Source organism: Mirounga angustirostris, unplaced genomic scaffold (genome assembly GCF_029215605.1).
Source record: "Mirounga angustirostris isolate CCGP_5_RB_7025 unplaced genomic scaffold, mMirAng1.0.hap1 SCAF_2, whole genome shotgun sequence".
Lineage (NCBI taxonomy): Eukaryota > Metazoa > Chordata > Mammalia > Carnivora > Phocidae > Mirounga > Mirounga angustirostris.
Genome location: NW_026991710.1, coordinates 196372326 through 196396073, shown reverse-complemented (window position 1 = coordinate 196396073; position 23748 = coordinate 196372326). Strand labels below are relative to the sequence as shown.

The following is a 23748-nucleotide window of genomic DNA, read 5'->3' as shown; positions in this document are numbered from 1 at the left end:
AGAACTGCTTTCTCTGAGTTTGTTTTTGATCATTATGTAAAAATCTAAAAATTGGAGATGGAATAGTGCCTAAGTTTTGGGCATACATTTTCTTGCATTATCCACTGGACAAATGGGATACTGTAGAACTGGTTCATTGTCACCTGACAGGCAAAAATTGTTTCTGACCCTTGAGTTAAGTGAATTGCTGGGGACATTGTAGTGGAATAAACTCAAAGTTCTGAACAGATCTCCCAGAGCAAGTATGCAGTGTATATTTAAAAGGACTAGTACTTTCATCTTACCAGTATGCATAAATTAATCTTTATTTTGCTTAAGTTGCATTAGTATTCAGTCCATGTAAAGTTCTAACTAATCTTCAAATCCTCTTGGATTTCAGGTGTTAAAAACGGACCAACGAGGCATGATGTTTTAGATGGCTCATTAGAAGCCTGTAAGGACCTCACCAGACCTCATGAAGAATCAAAGAAAAGGGGGAGAGCCCAAAAGGTTGGTGTGTGAAAATATTATTTTAAACTTTCCAGTGCTGCTCCATCATAATGTTCGACTCTGGGTTAATGTCACTTAAACTAGTCTGTCCAACTTGTATTTTATTTAAAAAATTAATTATGGGTGGATGTTGGAGGACTCTGACATGAAACTGAGAACATCGGTCACATTCAGGATGGAGGGTTAATACTGGTAGAATGAGCTTTGCCACCGCTTTGCCATTGCAGTTCTTGCTATAAAAACGCCAACAGCTTCTCTCAAGCAGAGGGTGTCTGTTGCACCAACAATTGCTGTTTTATAATCTGAATAAACACTCACTGGGTAGGAGGGGAAGAACCCAAACCTTGTTCATTTGTGAGCTAATGAAGGTTTGACTTCAAGCCATCGGAGTGAAAGGTGCCCGTTGCTTTGTGCTTCAGCTCGTGAAGCTATAGCTAGCCTGCTCTCATCACGCAGCACACGTACGTGAATAGTGTACAGAGGACTTGACATTTCTGATTCTTCTGCATCCGCCCTCATGGCTTAAATTTAAAATCAGCCACTCACTATCTTACGCCTCATTCATACAAGGCCGGGAAAGCATAATATAGTGAAACCTGATTTCCCCACGGTGGGAAGACGGCCCTGATGAACAAGGAACAATCCGAAAGGAAGCAAGGATACCACATAGGGGGCACTGGGGCATCCCGGTCTTCAGCCAAACACGAGCGGCGGATCCTCTACCTGAGGAAGAGGAACAGGGACACCTTCCTTATGCTGGCAATGGTTAGAGACGTTTAAAATTAGATTCCATGAAAGTCTGTTATAAGTGGCAGCAACTTTGATTTCTTTACCGATGTATTCTGGGTTGTCTCAGAAAAACAAAACAAAACAAAACAAAAAAACCCAAAAAACAAAAAAGGACTCCCCAAATGGAAAGAATCACCTGTCAGGTAGAGCAGTCGATCTGTAGGGAGAGAAATTGTCACAGTCCCCTCACATGTGAGTGGTGTAAGTGACACCAGGCAGCTGGGGTCCTGTGCTCCAGCTGTCGCGAGCGTCCCTGCACCTGCCCCTTTGTCGAAAGCCAGTGACCCTCTGGCTGCATTTATGTTTGCTTCCCTGTGTCCTCGTTTTCTTCCTAATTGCTCTATGGCCACTTCACCTCTTTCTTTTGGGAAGAAGCAAACACCTTTTGACATTTATTCGGCTCATGCACTACTGTTTATGCCCTGCCCCTTCTGAAGCACTCTGTGGCAGTCCATACACACCCCTGCTTTAGACTGCCATGCTTTGTGATATTATGTACCCACTTCCCACCCTCCCATGGGTATTTTCTTAGGGTAACAGGTGTACCGACTCATCTCTTTCTTGATATTATGCCTGTATTTAAAAAAAAAAAGACAGTGCCCAGTAAACACTGATTACTTATTACCATAAAAACCCTTCACCCTATCTGATCACAAAGCATGTGGTTTAACTTGGAAGTTAATATTTCAGATGTTTGACCTTGACTGGCTTCTGCCTGATGATCACCTTGAACTGGGTCTGTGGAAGAACATGGGTTAGAGACATGCATCCTGGATGGGAGCATTGCCCCTTCATTCTTAGGAAGCCTCTCACCTTAAAGGGCCCCTAAAATGGGAGAACACCACCTGTGTGACTTACCCTTCCCAGCAGTATTGTATGCATCAAGTGATAAATGCTACATAAGTGGGGAGTGTAGGGTGGTGTCACTGTCATGGATATTAATAAAACAAATAAGTGGTCAAAAGGGAAAAGAATACAGAATAATGTATACATGCCTTTAACTGACAGGCTCAGGAACAAAAATAGTTTAATAAATTTAGTTATGTCACTTGCTCCTATTTGTTTTAACTTTTGTTTTGAAAGTGTTTATTTTTTTACATTATTTTGGTCTTTTTTTATTGAAGAGTAGTTGACACACACTGTTTATTTCCCTGAAACATTAGTTTCAGGTGTACAACATAGTGATTTGACAACTGGATGCGTTATGCTGTGCTCGCCACCCGAGTGTAGCTACCATCTGTCACCACACACGCTACCATTGACTATGTTCCCTGTGCTGTACCTTTCAACTACTGACTTATTCATCCCGTAACGGGAAGCCTGTATCTCCCACTCCCCTTCCTCCAGTTTGCTCATCCTTCCACCCCCTTCCCCTTTTGCAGCCTCCTGTTCTCTGTATTTATGGGTCTGTTTCTGCTTTTGTTTGTTCGATTAGTTTTCTTTTTTAGATTCCACACATAAGTGAAATCATATGGTATTTGTCTCTCTCTCTCTGACTTATTTCACTTAGCATAACACCCTCCAGCTCTGTCCATGTCATTGCAAATGGCAAGATCTCATCCTTTTTTATGTCTGAGTAGTATTCCCTTGTTTATATATATACTGTATCTTCTTTATACATTCATCTATCAGTGACAGTTGGGTTGCTTCCAAATCTTGGCTATCGTAAATAATGCTGCAATGAACCCATGGGTGCATATATCTTTTTGAGTTAGTGTTTTTGTTTTCTTCAGGTAAATATGTAGGAGTGGGATTACTGGATCATACGGTATCTTTATTTTTAATTTTTTGAGGAGCCCGCCATACTGTTTTCCACAGTGACAGTCCCACCAACAGTGCACAAGGGTTCCTTTTTCTCTACATCTTTGCCAACACTTGTTATTTCTTTTTGATTCTAGTCCTTCTGACAGGTGTGAGGTGATATCTCATTGTGGTTAATCTGCATTTCCTTGATTATCAGTGATGTTGAGCATCTTTTCATGTGTCTGGTGGCCATCTGGATGTCTTCTTTGGAGAAATGTCTATTTTTATTTCTATTTTATTTTATTGAGAGAGAGAAATTGTGTGTGTGAGCAGGGGTTGGAAGTGTCAGAGGGAGACAGAGAGAGAGAGAGAGAGAGAATCCCAAGAGAGAGAATCCCACTAGGTATGGAGCCGATGTGGGGTTTGATCTCAGGACCCTGAGATCATGACCTGAGCTGAAACCAAGAGTCAGATGCTTAACTGACTGAGCCACACAGGCACGCTGCTAATGGCTTTTCAAATTTCTGTCCTTATGTATCTCCTCATATCATTCTGGATATTTTCTATTTATTTCTTTTCCATTCTGCCTTTCCCTCTTTATATGTCTGTTCTGATGGTAAACATAAATTTAGTTTTTACATTCCATTTATTGTGTTTTTCAGTTCTCATAATTCTATTTGGATGTCTTTTTATCCTTTCCAGTCCTCTGCCAAAATTATTAATCTTGTCTTTCTTTGAGCACAATAAACATATTTATTTTGAAGTCTCTACCAGATAACTCCATTTTCTAGCTCCATTTAGTTTCTGTCTTTGTAATCTGTTGTTTCTCTTTGTTTTCAGTCATATGTTCCTCTCATATGCCTGGTTATTTTTGATTTATCTTCATACCAGGAATTGAGATGACTTGAGGTCAGGCTTCTAACTCTGTGAGGCCAACTATCCCCTAGGGAAAATGGCCTTCCGATGCTGACTCACCTCTGAAGTTGTCCCCTTCTGTGATTCACTGTCTCATCAGCTCATCTGTACCTTCAGATAGCTGGTGTTTGCTTGTTTGCTTGTATCTTGTCACCTCTGAAGGTGTCCCCTTCTGTGATTCACTGTCTCATCAGCTCATCTGTACCTTCAGATAGCTGGTGTTTGCTTGTTTGCTTGTATCTTGTCACCTCTGAAGGTGTCCCCTTCTGTGATTCACTGTCTCATCAGCTCATCTGTACCTTCAGATAGCTGGTGTTTGCTTGTTTGCTTGTATCTTGTCAGCTTTACTGATTATTCACAGTGGGGAGGTTGTTCTGAACTACTCAGTCTACCATTCCTGGAAATAATGAGTGAATTTTAACAGCCATTAAAAAACAAAACAAAACAAAAAGCAACCAAGGTGGACACAGAATAAATCCTTCTCTGAGAACAGAGCAGTGAGAAACTAAGTCAATGGCAAGGATTTTTAAGATGAACATTCAAGTTACTGTTTGCAAGACACAGTAAAACATCTCTTGAATACTGATAACAAAAAGAATTCAATAAAGATTTATAGAATCTCAGAACAATAACTACCATTGGAGGTTTTTTGGTTTAGTACCCATTTTTATTGGGAAAAGTCAATTTGTAAATCAGTGGGAAACTATCTTTTTTAGAATTCTTACTTGAAATACATGTTTATAAATTCATTGAACCTCTTTTATTTTGAGATCCAGTTAGGCAATTTCATGACTTCTATAATCTTATAATATGTACATTAATGACAAGGAGACATATTTCTCCCGTCTTTTCAGAGGGAGAATTATAACATGTTATGAGCAATTTGAACCTGTTTTCTGTTGCTTGCTTAATATTGTCAGACAAAGAGTCTGAAGAAGCTATATATAAGATGAATCCTAGTCCTATGGTAAACATATATGAAAATTCTTTTTCTCCAAAGCTTTTTTCATTTATTCTACTACTTCTGTCATTTTTGTTGTTGTTCAAAATATTATTATCCTCAGCAAAATTTTTCTTTTAAGGTAAATCATCCCCTTGGATGGCTTTTCACAAGTGGCTGTGTTATAAAACCACATTTGGGAGCCACTTCTGCCAAGCGAGGGTGTCCCATTAGAGAACAAGCTGTATGTCAGAGCCCAGAAACGTTTTAGCTGCCTTTCATTAGCGTGGAGGCTTAGAGGGAAACGAAGGCCCCAGTACCTTATAATATACGAGTATACTTATTTTGACAGTGGTTAAAAAAAAAGATGAGGAAGAAAAAGAGAGAAAGAAAAGACCCTGCACACCAGATCACAAATGCTTTAATTTCTACAAGTTTCTTAGATAGAGGACAAATGATGAGTAATAGCTTGCGTATGTTCCAATAATTGCTTATTCTTACATTTCTACCAGGGTAAGAGCCCCTAAGGACACAGACTATGTCCTATTCCTCTTATAGTACTGAGTACCACACACAAAAGAGGTGTTCAGTAAGTATTTGCTGCGTCAATAAGGGATGCATTTCCCTTCTGATTTTTGAGTGAACATGCTATACCATTTCTGGTGCTTTAGCCATCACGCAATGTCATAATCATCTTAATGTCCCTCATTTGTTTTCAAGTAGTCTTCCTAAACTTGTAAAATAGTCTTGTATCATGAAAGCAGGAAGGTTTTGCACTATAGTATGTTTTTCCTAAAAGCGTTGATTCCTGAGCCAGACCTGTGTTCAGATCCCAGCTCTGCTCCATTATTGGTTCTATCACATTGAATTAGTTACTTAGTATTTCTTTGTCTCTGCTTCCTCATACATAAAACAGGCATAATAATAGTGCCAATATCAGAAGTTTTATGCTAATTAAATGTGTTGAAATACGCAGTGTTAACGACGGTATCTGATCTATAGAGGCACTCAATAAATGTTAGCTAGTTTTTCCAGCACAAGTGTGGGTGACAGGGATGCCCACATATTGACTGTCCCTTGTTCTGCAGCTATGACTCACGGTTGGCCCAGTGGGTCTCTGTCACTGTCCTTGCTCACTTTCCTACTCCCCAGAGGCTGCCATGTGTCTTTAATTAAAATGGCCTTCCAAATTCCAGGATGTTCCAAACGATGTCTCTTCCTGGATTTATTGACCACAGTCATGCCTGGGCCAAAATAGGATCTCTGGGCATAGGGGGAAGGAGATTTGGGCTTTTTTTTTTTTTTAAACCTTCCGCACATGGCTCTGAAATGATGGCCAACTGTGCTGGTGAGAAGCTCTGTTAGATAGGGCTGCATCTCTTTGAGGCCTTAGTGGGGAATTGTCCCCTGTCACCTCACCCAGGGAGCAGAAGGCGTGGGTTTTGTAGTCAGTGATTTGTGTTTTGGTGATTTGCTTCCTCAGAGTTATAAACAAATACTTCATTTTTTGTTTTTTGTTTTTTCCCTAATATCATTAGAACCATCTGAAAATAACCCAGATCTACTAATGGACCTATGGAAGCTCTATGTAACGTGCTAATTGTTACCACCTAGAGCTGCCATTCTTGAGCACTGTGACCTCTTTTTAGATTGAGTCTTCTATTTAAATTGAGTCTTCTATTTTGCCGTCACACGGAGGTGCTGGCTAGAATGTTTCAGAGAGTTCTGATCATGCCTTTAGCGTGGAGGTGGTAGAGAGGGAACCGTAGCTCATTGGCTTCTCTCAAGAAGGAAGCTTGCAGTGGAGGAAGCTAGAGGATGGAATGAAGAGAGGAGAGTCTGTCTAGGGACAGGGATGAAGAGAGCTGGAGGGACGTAGAAGCCTTCCTGAATAGAGAAAATGGGCTGTGTGAGCCACTTTTTTTGAAAACAGGTTATTTTCCCTAATAGCGTCTCTCCTCTGAGAGGCCCCTGAGTGAGCACTTCACTGCTCTACTGGAGACTCTGATATTTTATGAATGTACTTCTACCATTTGCAGTAATTCCAGGACTTTGGCTGTTTGCCACTAGATAGTGGACTTGGCTGGAAGCATATAATCTTGTAGCCTGTTTTGTTTTTAAGTGTAACTTTCAAGTTGAAATAGCAGTGACTCATCCAAATGACAGGTGATATTTATTTTGTTTCTTGAAAATTCAGCATGAGTATGTTGTTATTGCTCGCTTAGGGGAATTGCCACACTTCCTCGAGGATGACACCCTTTATAAATGTCCCCGTAAATAATTACCCATTGTTCAGACCTGTTGTATGCAGTCAGATAGGCACTCATCCCCTGTGTAGGGCTTTTGAGTGCAGATCATTTGATAGGTGAGCTTACAAAGATTGAAGGTGCCCTTGATTTCTAACGGGTGTTTAAATGATGACCTGTAGTTGCCTTGATAAATCGCTTTTGGCAATGTGTACCAGAGTTGCCGGTGACGGGAATGTGCTCGTTATGACAGGTGTTGCGTCCCCCGGCAGATGTTACTTTGTGAAGCTGTCTGAAAACCAGCTGCCTCTCTGTGGTGTAACAATGCTTTGGACTCCCACTAGTGTGTTATTTTTTTTTTTCTTGTTATATGAGAAAAAAATATTTATATGAGAAACATCAAAAAAGAATCTTCAAAGAGCACCGCCCTCTCTTTACTGTGTTTTCTGTGTTCAATACAGAATAATGGATTTTGCATGCATTATAAAATGTGTGCTTTGTTTTGGATTGGAAGTGGTGGAAATGAGGGACAGTCAGGATGGCTCTGAATCATGTTCTCTTGTGCCATCGGTGGTTGCCATGGGCCACGAAAAGATAGAGGCCCGCATGGTGCTTTCCCCACCCGGGGATGTCTGTGAGGCTCCTCATGGGGAGACTCGAAGCAATGTGTTCATGAGCTGCTGGTAGGCTCCCGATGCGCCAGGCAGGCAAGCGATGAGCATTCCAGGTGTAAACAGTTCGGGCTGCTGGTTTCTAAGGCAGGCTTGCTAAATGATAGTAAACCATGGTAACCAGGTTTAGAAAAATCAAATTAATCTCTTTCAGATATGCAGAAACTCAAATGAAATAATTTGCTGAAGTAGTAAATCTCAATCTTTATATAAAAAAAAAAAAGTCAATCAAACGGACTCTTTGTGAGTAAAGGACGCGGCCGATCAGTCAAAGATACACAACCCTGTGTCTCCCCAGTGAAAATGCTTACTCTGTGCTGGGCAGTCATCGTGAAGGGACATGTGCGCGCCTCCGTGTTAGTCCCCATCCCGCCACCTCATGGCCCCCACCTCCCCCCGCATCCACTCGATGTTCAGACGATTAGTCCAGGCTCATCATGGTTAGTTACTCTGTTCTTCTCACCAGGAATTAGTTTGGGAATATGACTCACTTCTGCCCAATGAGATGCGAAGGGAAGTCTTACTGGGAGGTTTCTGGAAAAAGAGTTTTCTCACTCGAGATAGCCCTGGGAAGAAATGCTCTCCTGCTCCTCAGAGCTTTGTTATGGCTGGATGTATCTCCTGGAAATGCCTCAGCCTCAGGACCAAGCCAAAGAGCGAACCAAAGAAAGGAAGCGGGGTGGGGGTGGGGGGGAGGCCTGCAAAACTTACGGCCTATTTCCACTGACATCAGAGACATGTGTGAACAAGGGACAAGTTGTCTCATGTGTCGTCCTCCTAAGATGGGATAGATCATACACACAGAGAGATGCATAGCTGTGTACACTCGTCCAAAAGGCTGAGTGTCACCCTAAATGTGGCTGGCTGTTCCAAGCAGGTTTTTCTTGTCTTCTCCTGGGGAACAGTAACCCCCTCCAATGATAAGATATTTATTACTGCTCCTTTGGGGAGGTCTATTCAAGTCTTCTTACTCATTTTTAAAGGTATTCCTTTCCAAATAATATTAGGGCTGTAAATTATTGGATATTAATCCAGGATACTTTAGTAGCTTTAAAAAAGAAGTAAAAACACCGTTATGGAGAAGGAAAGGGGTTAACTACAAGTGTGACAGAAAACCACAACTCAAAACCAATGAGGCATTATTATGGCCTTTGTTGAAAAAATAAAATATGAGGCATTTCAAATAGATTCTGGCATATGCTTTTGTGGCTTTTGGATGTGAGTTAAGATTTAGTTAATGTATCAGTGATGAGTCTGTGAAAGTGCAGAATAGAATATAGAACAGCTTTCAAACAGCAGTGACTCGGTCTGGAGCAGTTCTTACTCTGGCTTCATTATCAGTGATTTTCAATTTTGAAAACTTTTTTTTTTTTTTTTGAAGGTAAGCGGTTTTATTTTTCTGCATAAACCTGGGCGGCTCAGTTGGGCGACTGCCTTCGGCTCAGGTCCTGATCCTGGAGTCCTGCAATCCAGTCCTGCATTGGGCTCCCTGCTCGGCGGGGAGCCTGCTTCTCCCTCTGACCCTCCCCCCTCTCGTGCTCTCTCTCTCTTTCTCTCTCTCTCTCTCAAATTAAAAAAAAAAAAGTCTTCCACTTTTTACTTTTAAATAAATCCATTGGCTATAATCTAATTCTGCTCGTTTAATAAAAGGCACTGAGATCTTTCCCAACATTGATTAGGTTATGGCTTTTTTCTTTAATTTTCTTTTCGTTTTTGTTTTTGATTTTTTTTTTTTTTTTTTTTACTGTGTCATTCCAGTTTTTTGGGTGAGGATTTAACAAAATGCAACACAATTCCTGGGACACTAGGAATCAGAGACAGTTGAGGAGGGTTGGAGTTTGTGGTGTGACCCCTGTGGGTCAAGGGTAGAGTCGTGTGTGTTTGATTCTGAATAATAGCTCTAGTCTGGAAATCCCATGGATTTGCCTGTGTTCCCCCACATTTATCCCATTTGCTTTCTAAGGGCCAGATTTGGTTAGTTTACGGCTGTATTTGGAGTGGTTTGTGAAAGGAGCTTCTGCCCTTCACTGAGACTTAAGTGATTTGAGCAAGTTTCTTTCCAAGGTCACACCAAAGGGTTCAGGCTCAGAAGCCTAGTGACTGTCTCTGCAGGTGACGGCACCTGACCAGGACCAGCCCTCCACTTCCCTGCCCTCCTTTATGTCCTTTAGATCCCCTTCTCCCACCACATACCCTGTGGACTCCCAGATTCAGCCGGCGAGAGAGTCCCTGCGAGCTGTCCTTCCAACACATTCCGTTCTTCTTTAAGTACTACTTCTTTTTCTAGAATATGAAGGTGTTCTACACTCATATTTGCTTTCCCTGCCCTGGCCCCGTTTCTCCGTTGAGTGGAGATCGGATTGTGTAAACACAAGGTCTGGCATTCGGCGTCTTCATCTGTGGGGGCTGCTATAACAGAACACCCTAGACTGGGTGCCGTGTAAACAACAGACATTTATTTCTCACAGTTCTGCAGGCTGGAAGGCCGGAATCAAGGTCCGGCAGATTCGGTGTCTGGTGAGAACCCGCTTCCTGGTTCGTCCCCTGTGTCCTCACATGGCCCAAGGGGCAGGGTTGCTCCCTGGGGACTCTTGTGTGGGCACGAATCCCACACATAAGGGCTCCACCCTCATGACCTCCTCGCCTCCCTAAGGCCCCACCTCCAAATGCCATCACACTGGGGGGAAGAGTTTCTCCATATGGAGTTTGGGGACACATTCACTCAGGAACAGTGTCCTCATTGTGTTTAGAGCGTCACTGCCACCCAGAGCCAGGTGATGTTTATATATGTGGACTCAAAGGGGGTTTTAGTTTTAGATATTAAGTTTGCTGGATAAAGCATCCCAATAAGTGAGGTGATACGTGTGTATTACTTTTTTTTTTTTTTAACAAATTGGGTATTGATGAATACCTTGGTTGTACATTTTCTCTATACTTGTTCTTTTTTTTTACTATAAAAATTAATCTTTTCCAATATGTAAGTATTCATTACATCAGTGCATTACTGATCACTATTACTGTGTTATTTGAGAGTATTTAGAAAGGGATTATATTTTTTAGAAATATGAAGTCTCTGTGATCCTCCTAATGGAAAACAAATTTCACATAAGGAAAAAAGATATAAGGGAGGACAGTTAAGTTATGAAAAGATTAATAAAAGAAAATTAAAGATTTTTTGCCCCATTTTTCTGCAGTGAACCCAGCATTAGACCATAGAATTTATCATCAGATTAAAAAAGGGTTATCAGCAGTACAAAGCATACATCTAGGGAGCTGCGTATTTAAGAAACCTGCATTTTCTTGGATCCAGAGTGAGTGTTTCTTAAGACACTTTAAATGATGCAGCTTCTAGGGATTTAGAGAATAGAATATCCTCAGGAAGCAATTTGAGGACATTTTCCAAAATTTATCTCTTGTCATATTTGATTTGCTCTCTTTTATTTTTGCTATATTAAAGGTTCATGTAAACATCTGATTCTGGTAGTGCCCTTGTAGGTATGTGAGCTACATCACTAGTATACAGAATCAATAATCTTGGCAAATGTGCTGATTATTTCATTTTACTCCCTTTTTAGGAGATGTTTCACTGTTTACTTATGAAATGGCACCTAAACCCAAAACCCATTTCAAAGACTGTTTTACTTTTTAAAAGTGTTTTTGTCACTAGTAAAACAGGTACGTTTGTTAAATATAACCTACCCTTGATAATACTAAAAGAAAACCCATCAGACTGTTTCCTAAATACTTACATTTTCTTCCACCACTCACTGCTTTAGGACTTGCAGAAAATGCTTTTGCTGAAATTAAAATGCAGTGTTTTATATTTGTGATTTTTTTTCTCACTGTTCAGTAGATTATTTCACAGGATTGCCTTTCAGTGTTTGTTTTGATTGCTCTTCGGTGCTGTGTAGCTGTATTTGGACAAGTGCTTCTCCTTTTTAAGGAACAGAGCCCTACAGTTGTTTTTTCTCTCTCTGTAATAGGCATTCTATAATTGATACCCTTGAATGTGTGAGTAGATGTGAGTAGCGGAAGAGTGGGAAAGTTTAGTTGTATATTAATATATCGCAAATAATAAGATAAAGATTTCAACTTTTCTTCAGTCTGTCCATATAATTTTATCGTACTTTTTTTCATTGCTGAGATCTTCATACTTATAACTAGAATGTTAAGATACATGCTTTACGCTCATGTTTATTCTCATGTCTGATGAATGTAGTTAAACCTATGACCTCCACCCTCTCTCATCCAGGCTGTTTTTGTTTTTGTTTTTGTTTTTTGCAATACCTTATTATTGTATCTTTTGACCTTATGTCCTATCTTTTCACAATTCTCCCCGAAATGTATCCTCTTTGCTGTCTTAAGGAAGCTTTTATAAATTGAACTCATGACTGACATCTTGTTGAATCTGTACAAATGACTCTCAGATTCTCCACGGACCCACTAATTTCACGAATATTTTTTTGCGTTGTTTGTTCATCCTGTCTAGGATATCTGTCCTACCCTATCTGCCAAACTCCTTTTCCTTCTCAAAGTCTTAGCTTGGTCACATTTTTCTTTAGATTTTCCCCCTCCAGAACAGGATTCTTTTTTTATCGTATCCCTAGCCTCTGGTTTTGTGCTCGATAAATTGTTCTGGCTCATTTAGTATTTAAAGATTATATGAGTATTTAGTATCTTATATTATTTTTTCTTAGGAATTGGATGATTCTGCTTCCATTTATTATTCAAGGATTTCTCATCTTTTCATCACTTTTTATTCAAAACTGACCAAAGAGGGTAAACTTGACATTTGAAATTAAAACTTCAGTAGATCTAATGAGATTATTGCTCCTTGAGTAACCATAACCTTTATCCAAACTCTGTTCCCATGAGTTAAAAAAAAAAAAAAAGTGTTTAGAAGATATGAAAGACAACATGTACTAGGCAGTTAAGGAGATGATTTTATTCAGAGTGTTATAATACAGAAATCCTTGCTTAATGAGGAGTGCTCAGACCAAAGGCAAAAGCTGGGGTTTCATAGGTAAGCAAGAGAGTCATTAGGGAGTCTTTGGGAACCAAGAATAAGGATGAAGACAGTCTTATCTGAGTCATGAAGGAAAAAGGTGGTGATGGGTCTTTTCTTGGATTTTTGGGGAGCAAAGTGGTCCTTTAGGGTTAGCCTTTTCTTCAAACACAGGGGGAGGACCAGCCCTGTTTTCCAGGAGCTCAGAGCTTGACGTTCATGTTGCTGGTCTTACCATCTGTTCAAAGTGAATATCATTCCTCCCTGAACAACTGAGAGGCAATTATAACCTTGGAGGCAAACTGGGGTCTAAAAATGAGTCTCCTGAGGACACTTGCTGGTGTTGGTTCTGTCTGTTGAGAGGTGATGGCAAAGGTCAGTTGTTTTAGCATCCTGGAGATCAGGCATCTTAAATAAGGATCCCTAAAATGAAAAGGAATGGCAGAAATTTATATAGAAGGTTATATTCTAGTCTAGAGTCAGGAGCTGAGCCCTGAAGGGAACCAGTCCAGTGGGTCCCAGAGGTTGGTGGAGATCATCTTTCAGTTTTACAGCATGGCTTATTGTCTTGACGGTCTCGAGCCAGGTGTGGTTACCTGTCCTTAAAGCATGCGTAACCTGAGCCTTGTGCCACACTTTTTCGTGGCCTGTACAGAGAGGATCTTGCTCATGTGTGGTCACACAGGCTTCAGTGCTCGGGGTTTCTTCAAACCTGGACAGAAGGGTCAGTTTCAAGGTCACTGGAGTCCAGACACAGATCGGGGCAGTCAGGTGCTAGTTCTTTGTGATGCCGAATCAGGTGGGGAAAAATTTGGAACATGAGTTTGAGAAGTTGTAGCCAGATATTTTAGGAAGCCAGATGAATTGGAAATTTGGTAGGGATTGATAATTTGGGCAAGGCAACAGGAATGGAGCCAATATGCAAGTAGGGATGGAAACTGGTTTTTCTGTAGGGGAGAAGGAAGTCAAGTGAATCTCTACCGGAGAAAATGGGAGTTTTCACATCCGTCAGTTCCCTGCAGCATACAAAGAGGTGCAAAATAACTCAGACAGTGAACATGGCCAGGATCTGATATCCTGGAATGGTGTAGTGTAAACAATGCATAGTTTCCCACAGAGACACAATTTTTTTTTTCCCATAGTCCCTCCTCTAATAATCAAAGAGAGATTATTTATGATCACAAAATAAGACTGGTCTCATTAGATTTATTTACATAGGTGTAGCAAGAATAGTTTACAGGAAGTTTTCATAAGGAATCTTAGATTGTACATTTAAAAGCCTCTTGGGACTAGGAAGCCAAGCCAAGAGCTTGATGTCAGATTTCACCTTCAGTATCTACACATTTGCATAAATTCTTTTCTGCTGAGGTCTCCAGCATATCCTCTAGTTCTTGGGCCCCTACAAAATGATCTTTCTTGTTCATCTATAAGTTGGGAACCCTGGTAGGCAGGTACCAGGCTTGTTTTCCCAAGAGGGCTTGGGCAAGCATTGGTGCCATGAAGTCTGCCTTAGTTCCTTGAAAGGGTCTGGTCGTTGTTGATTAAGTGAACATTATTCTCAAATACGATCTTGCAGCCAAGGCCATGGTTACTTCACCAGTTTTTTCAGTTATGCCCTGGTAACAAGGAAGACAGATTCTTTTTGAACCTAGGCAAATAATTATATTGCCCTGAAAGCAAGAACACTAAATAATATTGAGTTTCCAAATTCTGGAGGGGTTGGGCGGGGAGACTCAGATACCATTTCTAAATATGTCCTTTGTTTTTGCAAAAGCTTCATCTACCAAATTGTTTTAAGATACAACATAAGAAGAGCAAGGACTTCCTTATGTTCAGAAAGTAGAACATTAAAATATTCCAAATAAAAGCCACAGTCCTTCCGCAGTAGTTCAGTTAGGCCTATGCAATTAATTCTCACTTTGCTTGATCTTGGGTTAGTAGTGTCATGAGTCTATCTGCTTCTCCACTAGAATTCTGGAAATCCTGACCGAGTCCCCAGGTGGGGTCTCAGCATTGTTTAAATGATGCCATCAGGTCACTGTACCTGAACTGTTTGTCATAGCCCTTTTCCATGGGCTTTTAAAGAGGGTCTTTCTTTTTTTTTTTTTTTTTTTAATTTTTTTATTCTTATGTTAATCCCCTTACATTACAACATTAGTTTTAGATGAAGTGTTCCATGATTCATTGTTTGTGCACAACACCCAGTGCTCCATGCAGAATGTGCCCTCCTAAATACCCACCACCAGGCTAACCCATCCTCCCACCCCCCTCCCCTCCAGAACCCTGTTTGTTTTTCAGAGTCCATCGTCTCTCATGGTTCGTCTACCCCTCCGATTTCTCCCGCTTCATTCTTCCCCTCCTGCTACCTTCTTCTTCTTCTTCTTTTTTTTTTCTTAACATATATTGCATTATTTGTTTCAGAGGTACAGATCTGAGATTCAACAGTCTTGCACAATTCACAGCGCTTACCAGAGCACATACACTCCCCAGTGTCTATCACCCAGTCACCCCATCCCTCCCACCCCACCCCCCACTCCAACAACACTCAGTTTGTTTCCTGCGATTAAGAATTTAAAGAGGGTCTTTCTTTTGAAGACAAGTCACTCTGGCCTATAGGTGATTACAAATGCTGGTCAGGAAGCATCACAGTGAAATAAGAACCTGTAGGTGACAAAGGTTCTAGATGGCTGTGGCCAATGTATTACTGATAACTCTGATAACTCTCAAAAGTGAGAGGTCTGACGAGAGTAGAATAATGCAGCTGATGGGGAACATTGTTGTTGTATGAAAACAAAGGCAACCGGAAACGCTAGAGTCAACATCTAGAAGCATAATCATTAGCACTGTTTTCAAAGAAAAGTGAATATTACACGTAATTATAAAAATGGAAGAACATAATCTATATAGAAAAAAGTCTTCAGGTATAACAAATAACCCTAGATATAATATACATGTATATCCTGAACATGTACTCAGAGTAGACCAAGACTATATCAAGATTGTGAAATCAAGAGATTCTATGAGTCTAGAGTAGGACCTAACTAGGTCCTGTATGTATTAACACACTAGGATCTGTGTGTTAATAACATTTTACTCACACAAATTTAGCTTGAGGATGACTGTGGTTTCTGATTTGATAACTCTACCCATACAGTTCATCAATAGTAACATAATCACATTGACCTAATTATTTCTAACATGTCTCTTTTCATATGGTGTAAGAAAAAAATCTTTGTGATTTTCCAGGTGTCTCCGGGAAATCTCAAAGACAGCTTTAGGGATCTGAATGTGGGATGGCAAAATATCAAAAGTTGTCAGGAAATTTCGAGCACTTGATTAAGAGGGTCATAGGTTACTTAGAAACAATACTTGATTATTTCCTAAATCAAAGTGACAAGAAAAGATTTTACAAGTAAACATAGAGATAATATAGCTTTAAAATGCCTTACCTGTTTCTTTTTTTTTTAAAGATTTTTTTTTTTTTTTTTTTTTTTTTTAATCTGAGAGAGAATGGGAGACAGAGAGCATGAGAGGGGGAGGATCAGAGGGAGAAGCAGACTCCCCGCTGAGCAGGGAGTCCGATGCGGGACTCGATCCCGGGACTCCAGGATCATGACCTGAGCCGAAGGCAGTTGCTTAACCAACTGAGCCACCCAGGCGCCCCGCCTTACCTGTTTCTTAAATGACTAGATTTCTTAAGTAGTCAAGGAAGCAGTAAAGTCAACATAAACCATAGGAGGTTATTCTGGTAAAACACAGAACCTTTGTTATCTAAACAAGTTACACAGAAAAATGAATGAATGAATGAATGAATGAATGACACTTTACATTTTAGATGAAAGCAGTTAGCAGTAAACCAAGGAAATGAACCTGTCAATACTTTGCTAATAAGGTTTTTGCACATGTCGTAGATTTTCAAACTCAAACATTATAAACCAAGACAAAGTTCATTCCACGTTTTGTCTTTTATGATGCACTTTCGTGTTCTGAAACAGTCTGACACTTTAGGACCAATCTCAGGGGTTCTGCGGGGTCAGAAATAATTTCATAATATTAGTAAGATATTAACATGCGGTGGGTTTATGGTTGGCTATCCCCAAGTGGACCTAGGTTGATAGTTATTAAAAACCCATAAAGAAAGCTTTTTGGGGTTTCGACAAGCTGGAAGAGTGCAGTTGGGTTCAGAAACTAAAAATCTGCCCCTTCAGGATAGAGCTATTCTTGTTCTTGAAAAATAGAAGTATGTGCACAGTTGTATTCTTTCAAAGTATTGCTACTAAGTATATGCTTAGTTAGAATTTCTGTATTCTGTCTTACTAAGCAGTGATTAATGAGTATATTAATTAATTCAGTTTAGCATTAGATGAAGGTTTTAAGTCACCTAAATATCTTGGAAATTTTCTTAAAGATTTCATAATGTAAAACACAGTTGCTGTTAAAGTAAAATTTGTCAAAAAATGATTCAATTTAGTTAAATACAAATTTACATTTTTCATAATCTTAAACATTAAGTAGAAGTAATGCTTACTTATTCAATCAGTAAGCCTGTGTAAGATTAGATATACAGGAAGAATAAAAATGTACTATTTTATTGTACTTATATCTGATAACTCAGAGAAGAGATAGGTGTTTTTATTTTTATTTTTTTAAAGATTTTATTTATTTATTTGAGAGAGAGAGAATGAGAGACAGAGAGCATGAGAAGGAGGAAGATCAGAGGGAGAAGCAGACTACCTGCTGAGCAGGGAGCCCGATGCGGGACTTGATCCCGGGACTCCAGGATCATGACCTGAGCCGAAGGCAGTTGCTTAACCAACTGAGCCACCCAGGCGCCCGAGATAGGTGTTTTTAATAAACCAAAAATACTCAGCTAATCTTACTTGCCAGAGATTTACCAAAATATGTGAACTTGAATTTTTAAAACATTTTGGTTTCTATGAGAATAGTTTTTTTTTTTTTTTTTTTGAATGTTGAAAATACTGGGAGTTCATTTTCCTTAATTTCTGGGGATTTTAGGAATATTCATTTTATAGGTCCTTCTTTCTAAGCCAATTACAATAAAACTTTAAGAAATTCTACAATCTCATTTGGTAACATCTCATGATGTGCTTATTTCAGAGCTGTGAACTGCAGACATATATGCATAGAGACAGAGCTTGTAATTTCAATTTTAGAATTTTACTTGTGGCTCAAGCATAAACATGGTAATACAAAACTCAGTCTGGATATCTACTTGGTGGCATGAAATACTTAACAGTCTTGAGCTCAAACTAGAAAAATAAACAGAAAAAACTAAAAAGGCAGATTCTTTATTATTTTCCACACAACAAAGAAAAGATCTCTATAAACCATCATCCCCTTTACAGATCATAAAACCAAAGGAAGCTGGTTCCTTTATGGTTCCATAAAACCAGAAATCAATAAATACTCAAAAAGACTCAAAACCAAGTTCTTGCCATGGTATTAGTGGACAAGAGTCTGGAGCACAGAATCAGGAGCTGGACTCAGTGTTGGGCCCATATATCACCAGTCAGGAATGGTGCTCGGGGACCATGAAGAAGCAGGAATAATCCCATCTGAGCCACACACCAAAACTGAAAAACAAAATGCACAAGACAATTAAGATTTTTGTATGCAGACTGTTGTTGTAGGGGCTATCTTCATTAGTGAGGGATGTCTCAAAGAATAGGAAGGAGCCCAGGGCTTTACAGAGGCAGGTAGACTAGGGTGTCATTAGCAAGTCTTAGGGTAATTGTGATGAGGATGGAGATGGTCTTACCTGAGTCACTGAGGAAGGGTGGCCGTACATCCTGTTAAAAAACAAAATTCAACTGAGTAAATTTGAAGATCTGATGGGCTTTCATGAATCCAGCAGCATGGCACCTAGCAGGAAGAGGGAAGCCACCTGGGAGTTGTACAAAATGGAAAGTTTTTATAGGAAGGAGTCTAGGGCAAAGAAGTTATTAGCATAAGAAAAGAAAGGATTGTTTCAGGCAAGATCACCTTCCCTTAATGGGAAGGGCAGGGGGTCTTATGCACATGACCTCACCTTCCTGTGGGGGATTGAGGAGGCTCCTGTGGCAGATTACCTCACTGATCCTGATCAGAAAACTCCTGACTGATGGTTAAGACTGCATTTCTGGGGGAGGTTGAAACTGCACTTAGGTTAGGGATTAACATGGTTTGGTGCCTTGGCCAGGCTCAAGTGATGCCATTTGGGTCTATGGCTTTAACAGTCCTATCTTGCAGCATGAGAGAGAAGGGTGGTCCTTTCAGTTACACTTTCCTCAGAACACAAAGGGTGGGAAGCTTTTTTAACTTGTGCTCTATGATCTGGGGTAGAAGGCACAGGTGAGGTTCAAGTTGTTGTGGAGAATCAACTTTTATTTATTTATTTATTTTTAAACATTTTATTTATTTATTTGAGAGAGAGAGAACACCTGAGAGGGGATAGGGTCAGAGGACGAAGCAGACTCCCTGCCAAGCAGGAAGCCCGATGTGGAACTCGATCCAGGGACTCCAGGATCATGACCTGAGCCGAAGGCAGTCGCTTAACCAACTGAGCCACCCAGGTGCCCGAGAATCAACTTTTAATAGAATAAGGACACATCTTACAGGACGGGTAAATCCAGGTCTCAGTTGTAAAGAGCTGTTTAATTTTTCAACACTGAATGTGGTTGGTTCTAATAAATGTTAGCTGGTCTTTTTTAGTCTTTTCCAATGACGGTAAACAAGGCTTACTGATTCTCATTAGATTTGTACACTCTGTGTATCACCTTACACACAGATTTCACTGGGAGGAGAATGGTGCGGGTTGGAGGAGCATCAGGTTACCATCATTAGAGAGAATAAAGTGGCCATATTTTCTCCCTGCCTTTATTACCATCGGTGAAATGTGACACACAGCAAAGGTTACATAAATAAAGGACTAAGTTAAGAAATGGTTTGTATTCTCATGAAATTACATACTGTGAGGTTATAATTTACAAAACTGCTAGCATTAATATTTACTTTCAACAGAATTATTAATCGTGTAGCACTCCGGGAGTAATTCATTATCTCCTTTCTTAGATGAGACCCATGAGATAAGGACAGGCCAAGTGCCCTGTCAAATATGGAGACACTGACAAGTGGGCTGCAGAAAGATCTCGTTTTGGGCTGCTCGCAGCCGATCGCATTTCTTGTACTTTATTCTTTTTGCACAGTTGATTCTTATATTTTGTGGATTTTCTAGGAGTGATAGCCTTCTACGATGATGAACAATACATTGACTTTCATATATAGAAATTTTATTCAACTCCAGAGAACACGCTGAGCGCTGGTGTGCTGCATGAAGGGCCGTTGTAGGGCCTTGACCTGAGTTGTTTTAGCTTTAGTGGTCCTGTGCCTTGCCAATTAAAAGATACGTACCAGAATTGCATTTTTAAATGTGTATTAGAAGCATTTTTAAGCAGAGAAGGGGTAAAAGAATTGTACAGTGAGTACTTTTTTAAGAGGGCGGCGATCATGACTTTCTTTTTTTTTTTTTTTTTTAAAGATTTTATTTATTTATTTGAGAGAGAGAATGAGAGAGAGAAAGAGCACAAGAGGGGGGAGCGGGAGAGGGAGAAGCAGACTCCCCGCCGAGCAGGGAGCCCAATGCGGGACTCGATCCCGGGACTCCAGGATCATGACCTGAGCCGAAGGCAGTCGCTTAACCAACTGAGCCACCCAGGCGCCCGTGACTTTCTTACCAATAAAAAAACTAGTGTTATTTAGCTCATGTCTTAAGGAGGGAACCAGAAAGCTGTTGTTCAAAGGAGAGCCCAGTGAGTATACACACTGACAGACCGTTAAGAATGCCAAAATGCCTTTGCTTTCTAGGTGCAAAACTGGCCTTTTCCACACTGGAAGGGAAGTCCATGGGACCCCCACCAGGCTGATTTAACAGGTCAACATACAAAAAGGATATGACGCAGTACCAGCCTTCTCTGACAGGGTTGTCTGCAGCTCAAAGACAATGAAGAACATCAAGCCCACGGAATCCAATAACTCAAAGGTTGTGTCCTCAAACAGTTCACAGTTTATGTCACCCAGTAATCTTTCCTTCTGTCTCAGAGTCTTTTCCACAGTGTTTCTGCACAAGTTTTTTTTTTTTTCTTTTGTGATCAAATGATCTCAAAAAGGATTATTCTTGATTACAAACTCAGGCTGCTCTCAACCAGTTACTGTTCGAGTATTTACACAGGGGCAGCAAGGGTGTTTACTGGCTTTCTGGGGGATGCTTGTAAAACCCAGAGTCATGCTATATTGAACAAATAAAATTAACGTCTGTCTGAGCATTTTCACGAGTGATTTTGGATTGGCCTTTGTTTCCCTCTGTTATCTGCTATCCCAAGGTTAAATAGCAAGCCTGACAACTCCCCACCAAATTTTACCCACTGTACCCATGAATTTAGGTGGATTTCTCTTCTGGAGGTCCTCAAAATATCCTAAGCGTCTTGCCCGTTCCGGAAGTGACCTTCCTCAGCATCTGTGAGGCTGGGACTCTAAGCTGGGTACAGGGCCGTCTTCCCAGGAGGACTTGGCTCCCTGAGTAGAGCCTGCCTTAACTCCTTCAAAGAGGCTAGCTGGACCTGATTAAGTGAGCATCATTCTCAAATACGACATTCTAGGCAAGGCCTGGTTTCATAACCAAGTTTTCCAATTATATTCTGGTAAGATGCAGAACATATTCTGAAACTATACAAAAATCTATTCTACATTGGAAAGCAAAGGGACTTAGTAAAAGATTCCAGATTTTGAGGCAGTCTTCGAAAATCAGGTATCATTTTTAAATGTTTTATTTCAGTTTACAGAAGCAGTGTCTACTGTATTCTTCTGAATTACAGATAGCTTAAGAAGAAAGAGAACTGTTCATAAAGTAGAACATTAAAGCAATATCAACAAAATTCCAAGTCCACAAGCACACTGAATTTCCCTCATTTAATCCTACGCGGTTTGCTCTGTTCTGGGGGAGCTTGAGTTCGTGTGAACACAGAGTTGTTGAAGGTATAGAGAACAGGTACAGACAAAATGTCTGGGAGACTCAGAAAGGAGAGAGTCTTGTCTTTGCTCAAGGATTGTGGTCTGGTGTACTTGTCTTCTCAGGCATTCAGGAACCTGTTAGAACAAAGACGGGGACCCAGGTGACCTTCATAAATCAGTTCTTCCTTGGAGTCAGGGGGTCTTGGTGGTGAGATTGTAGGGTCGGTGGTCTGGAATACACATGTGATGGTTCCTCCCATCGTTCTTTCCTAGTCCCTTCTTACATGTTTTCTATTCTAGAGAAATCTTTGTTCACTCCTTGTCTCTTACAAGGAGGACATACCCTATTTGCATTCTGAGGCATGTGTAATGTGGGGGTGCAGGTCCTAGAAAGAATAGAAGTAGGAAAAGGACCAAAAAGCAAATTTTTTAAGTGGAGTCCTTCAGTTTCTCTATCTCAAGAGGATCAACCCAATTTTTATGGAGGAAACAAATCTTGAGTGTAGTATAATGTTCCTGAGACACAGTAAATATACTAAGAACATGTCAGAATATCAAGAGATTTAGTAAGCCCACATGAGGTCCTGGACATCTATATTTTTATTAAAAAAAATCATAGATAAGTCTGACATGCATCTCCAGTTGAAAGCCACTGGCCTACAAGATGCTAGATTTAAATTACAGAAGCAAGACCCTCACCAAATTAACAATTTAATAACAGATTGTAACACTGTACTTTGCCTACTCGCAGCATAGTAGGACTAGAACACCCTAAATAGAAGGAAAGTCAACACAGCTGTTAGGAAAGCATCTGGCCAGTGTTGTCCCTGAAGGTAAAAACATTATGGACAAGAAGGTCAATAATCAATACCAAGGATTTTCCTCGAAACCTATGATTCTGAATAATTGATAACGTAACTATTAAATACTCACCTAGACAGGCTGAGTGGCCCTTCTGATTTCACATGGAATTTGGCAATTGTGACATATTCAACCTAATTATCCTACAGTTCTCTTATAAGTGCAAAACATATTTTGTGATTTCCAAGGATTCTTTGAGAAATCTCAAGGCTAGTTTTAGGTGTAAGTGATATCCTTCAAGTTTTATTTAGATATATATATATATATTTAGGATCCAATTTAGAGAAGGCAAAAATCAAAAAAAGTCACAAGATCCACACAGATCCTTAAGATAGGATCATGTGTGCCTGAGAAACCATACCGGCTAAGTTATTTAATCACAGGGATGAGAAAACATTTAAACACAAGCATAGACTGTAACCTAAGTGAAGAACCTTTATTTTCTTAATCACAGGCATCATATATTCAACATAAAGGAGAGATCATTATTCTTTTAAAACATAGTCTTTGCTTTCTAAGCAGATTATACGGAAAATTAAGACTGATCTTTTGCATTGTAGGCAATAATCAGTAACCATAAAAACAGCCCATCAACATCAGGCACGATTGACTAAAATTGTAACACATTTTGAGTTTTCCTTCAGACTCAAGTATTATAAACTAAAGCAAGTTAAGCGAACTTTCCAAGTTTTTTCTTCAGTATGCCTTTTCTTATCCTGTGGCAAACTGACACTTTGCTTAAACCCAGAGCTGCGTTCATGTGGTCCCAACAACTGAATAGTATAACACTGAGATGTTATTTTCTGTTAACAGGCAGTATATTCTTGCTATCTTTAAGTGCGTCAATAAATATTTTTAAAGTTTTTCAGTTTTAATTTCTATGATGTTAAATATCAATGGCCATAATCTACAAAAACAAAGACTCGTTGGGTTCCTCAGTAAGTCCCAATAGTATAAAGGATCATAGAACCTGAAAACCACTGCTGTAAGAAATATGATTTTGTTTTGAAAAACAGACTCATGCACAATTGTATTCCTCTGTCAGTATTACTCTTAATGTAACCTTAACCATTCATATTAATT

The 23748-nt window shown here is 40.0% G+C and overlaps 1 protein-coding gene across 3 annotated transcripts in view; it reads left to right on the top strand.

The window, feature by feature from the left end:
* MCPH1 (microcephalin 1) overlaps nt 1-23748 on the top strand; it is a 266528-nt gene that overhangs the window by 79758 nt on the left and 163022 nt on the right. For all 3 annotated transcript variants that reach the window (XM_064585715.1, XM_045879585.3, XM_064585716.1), the window contains exon 9: nt 380-489. In XM_064585715.1, the coding sequence (XP_064441785.1) occupies nt 380-489 (110 nt within the window). The remainder of the gene's footprint in view (nt 1-379; nt 490-23748) is intronic.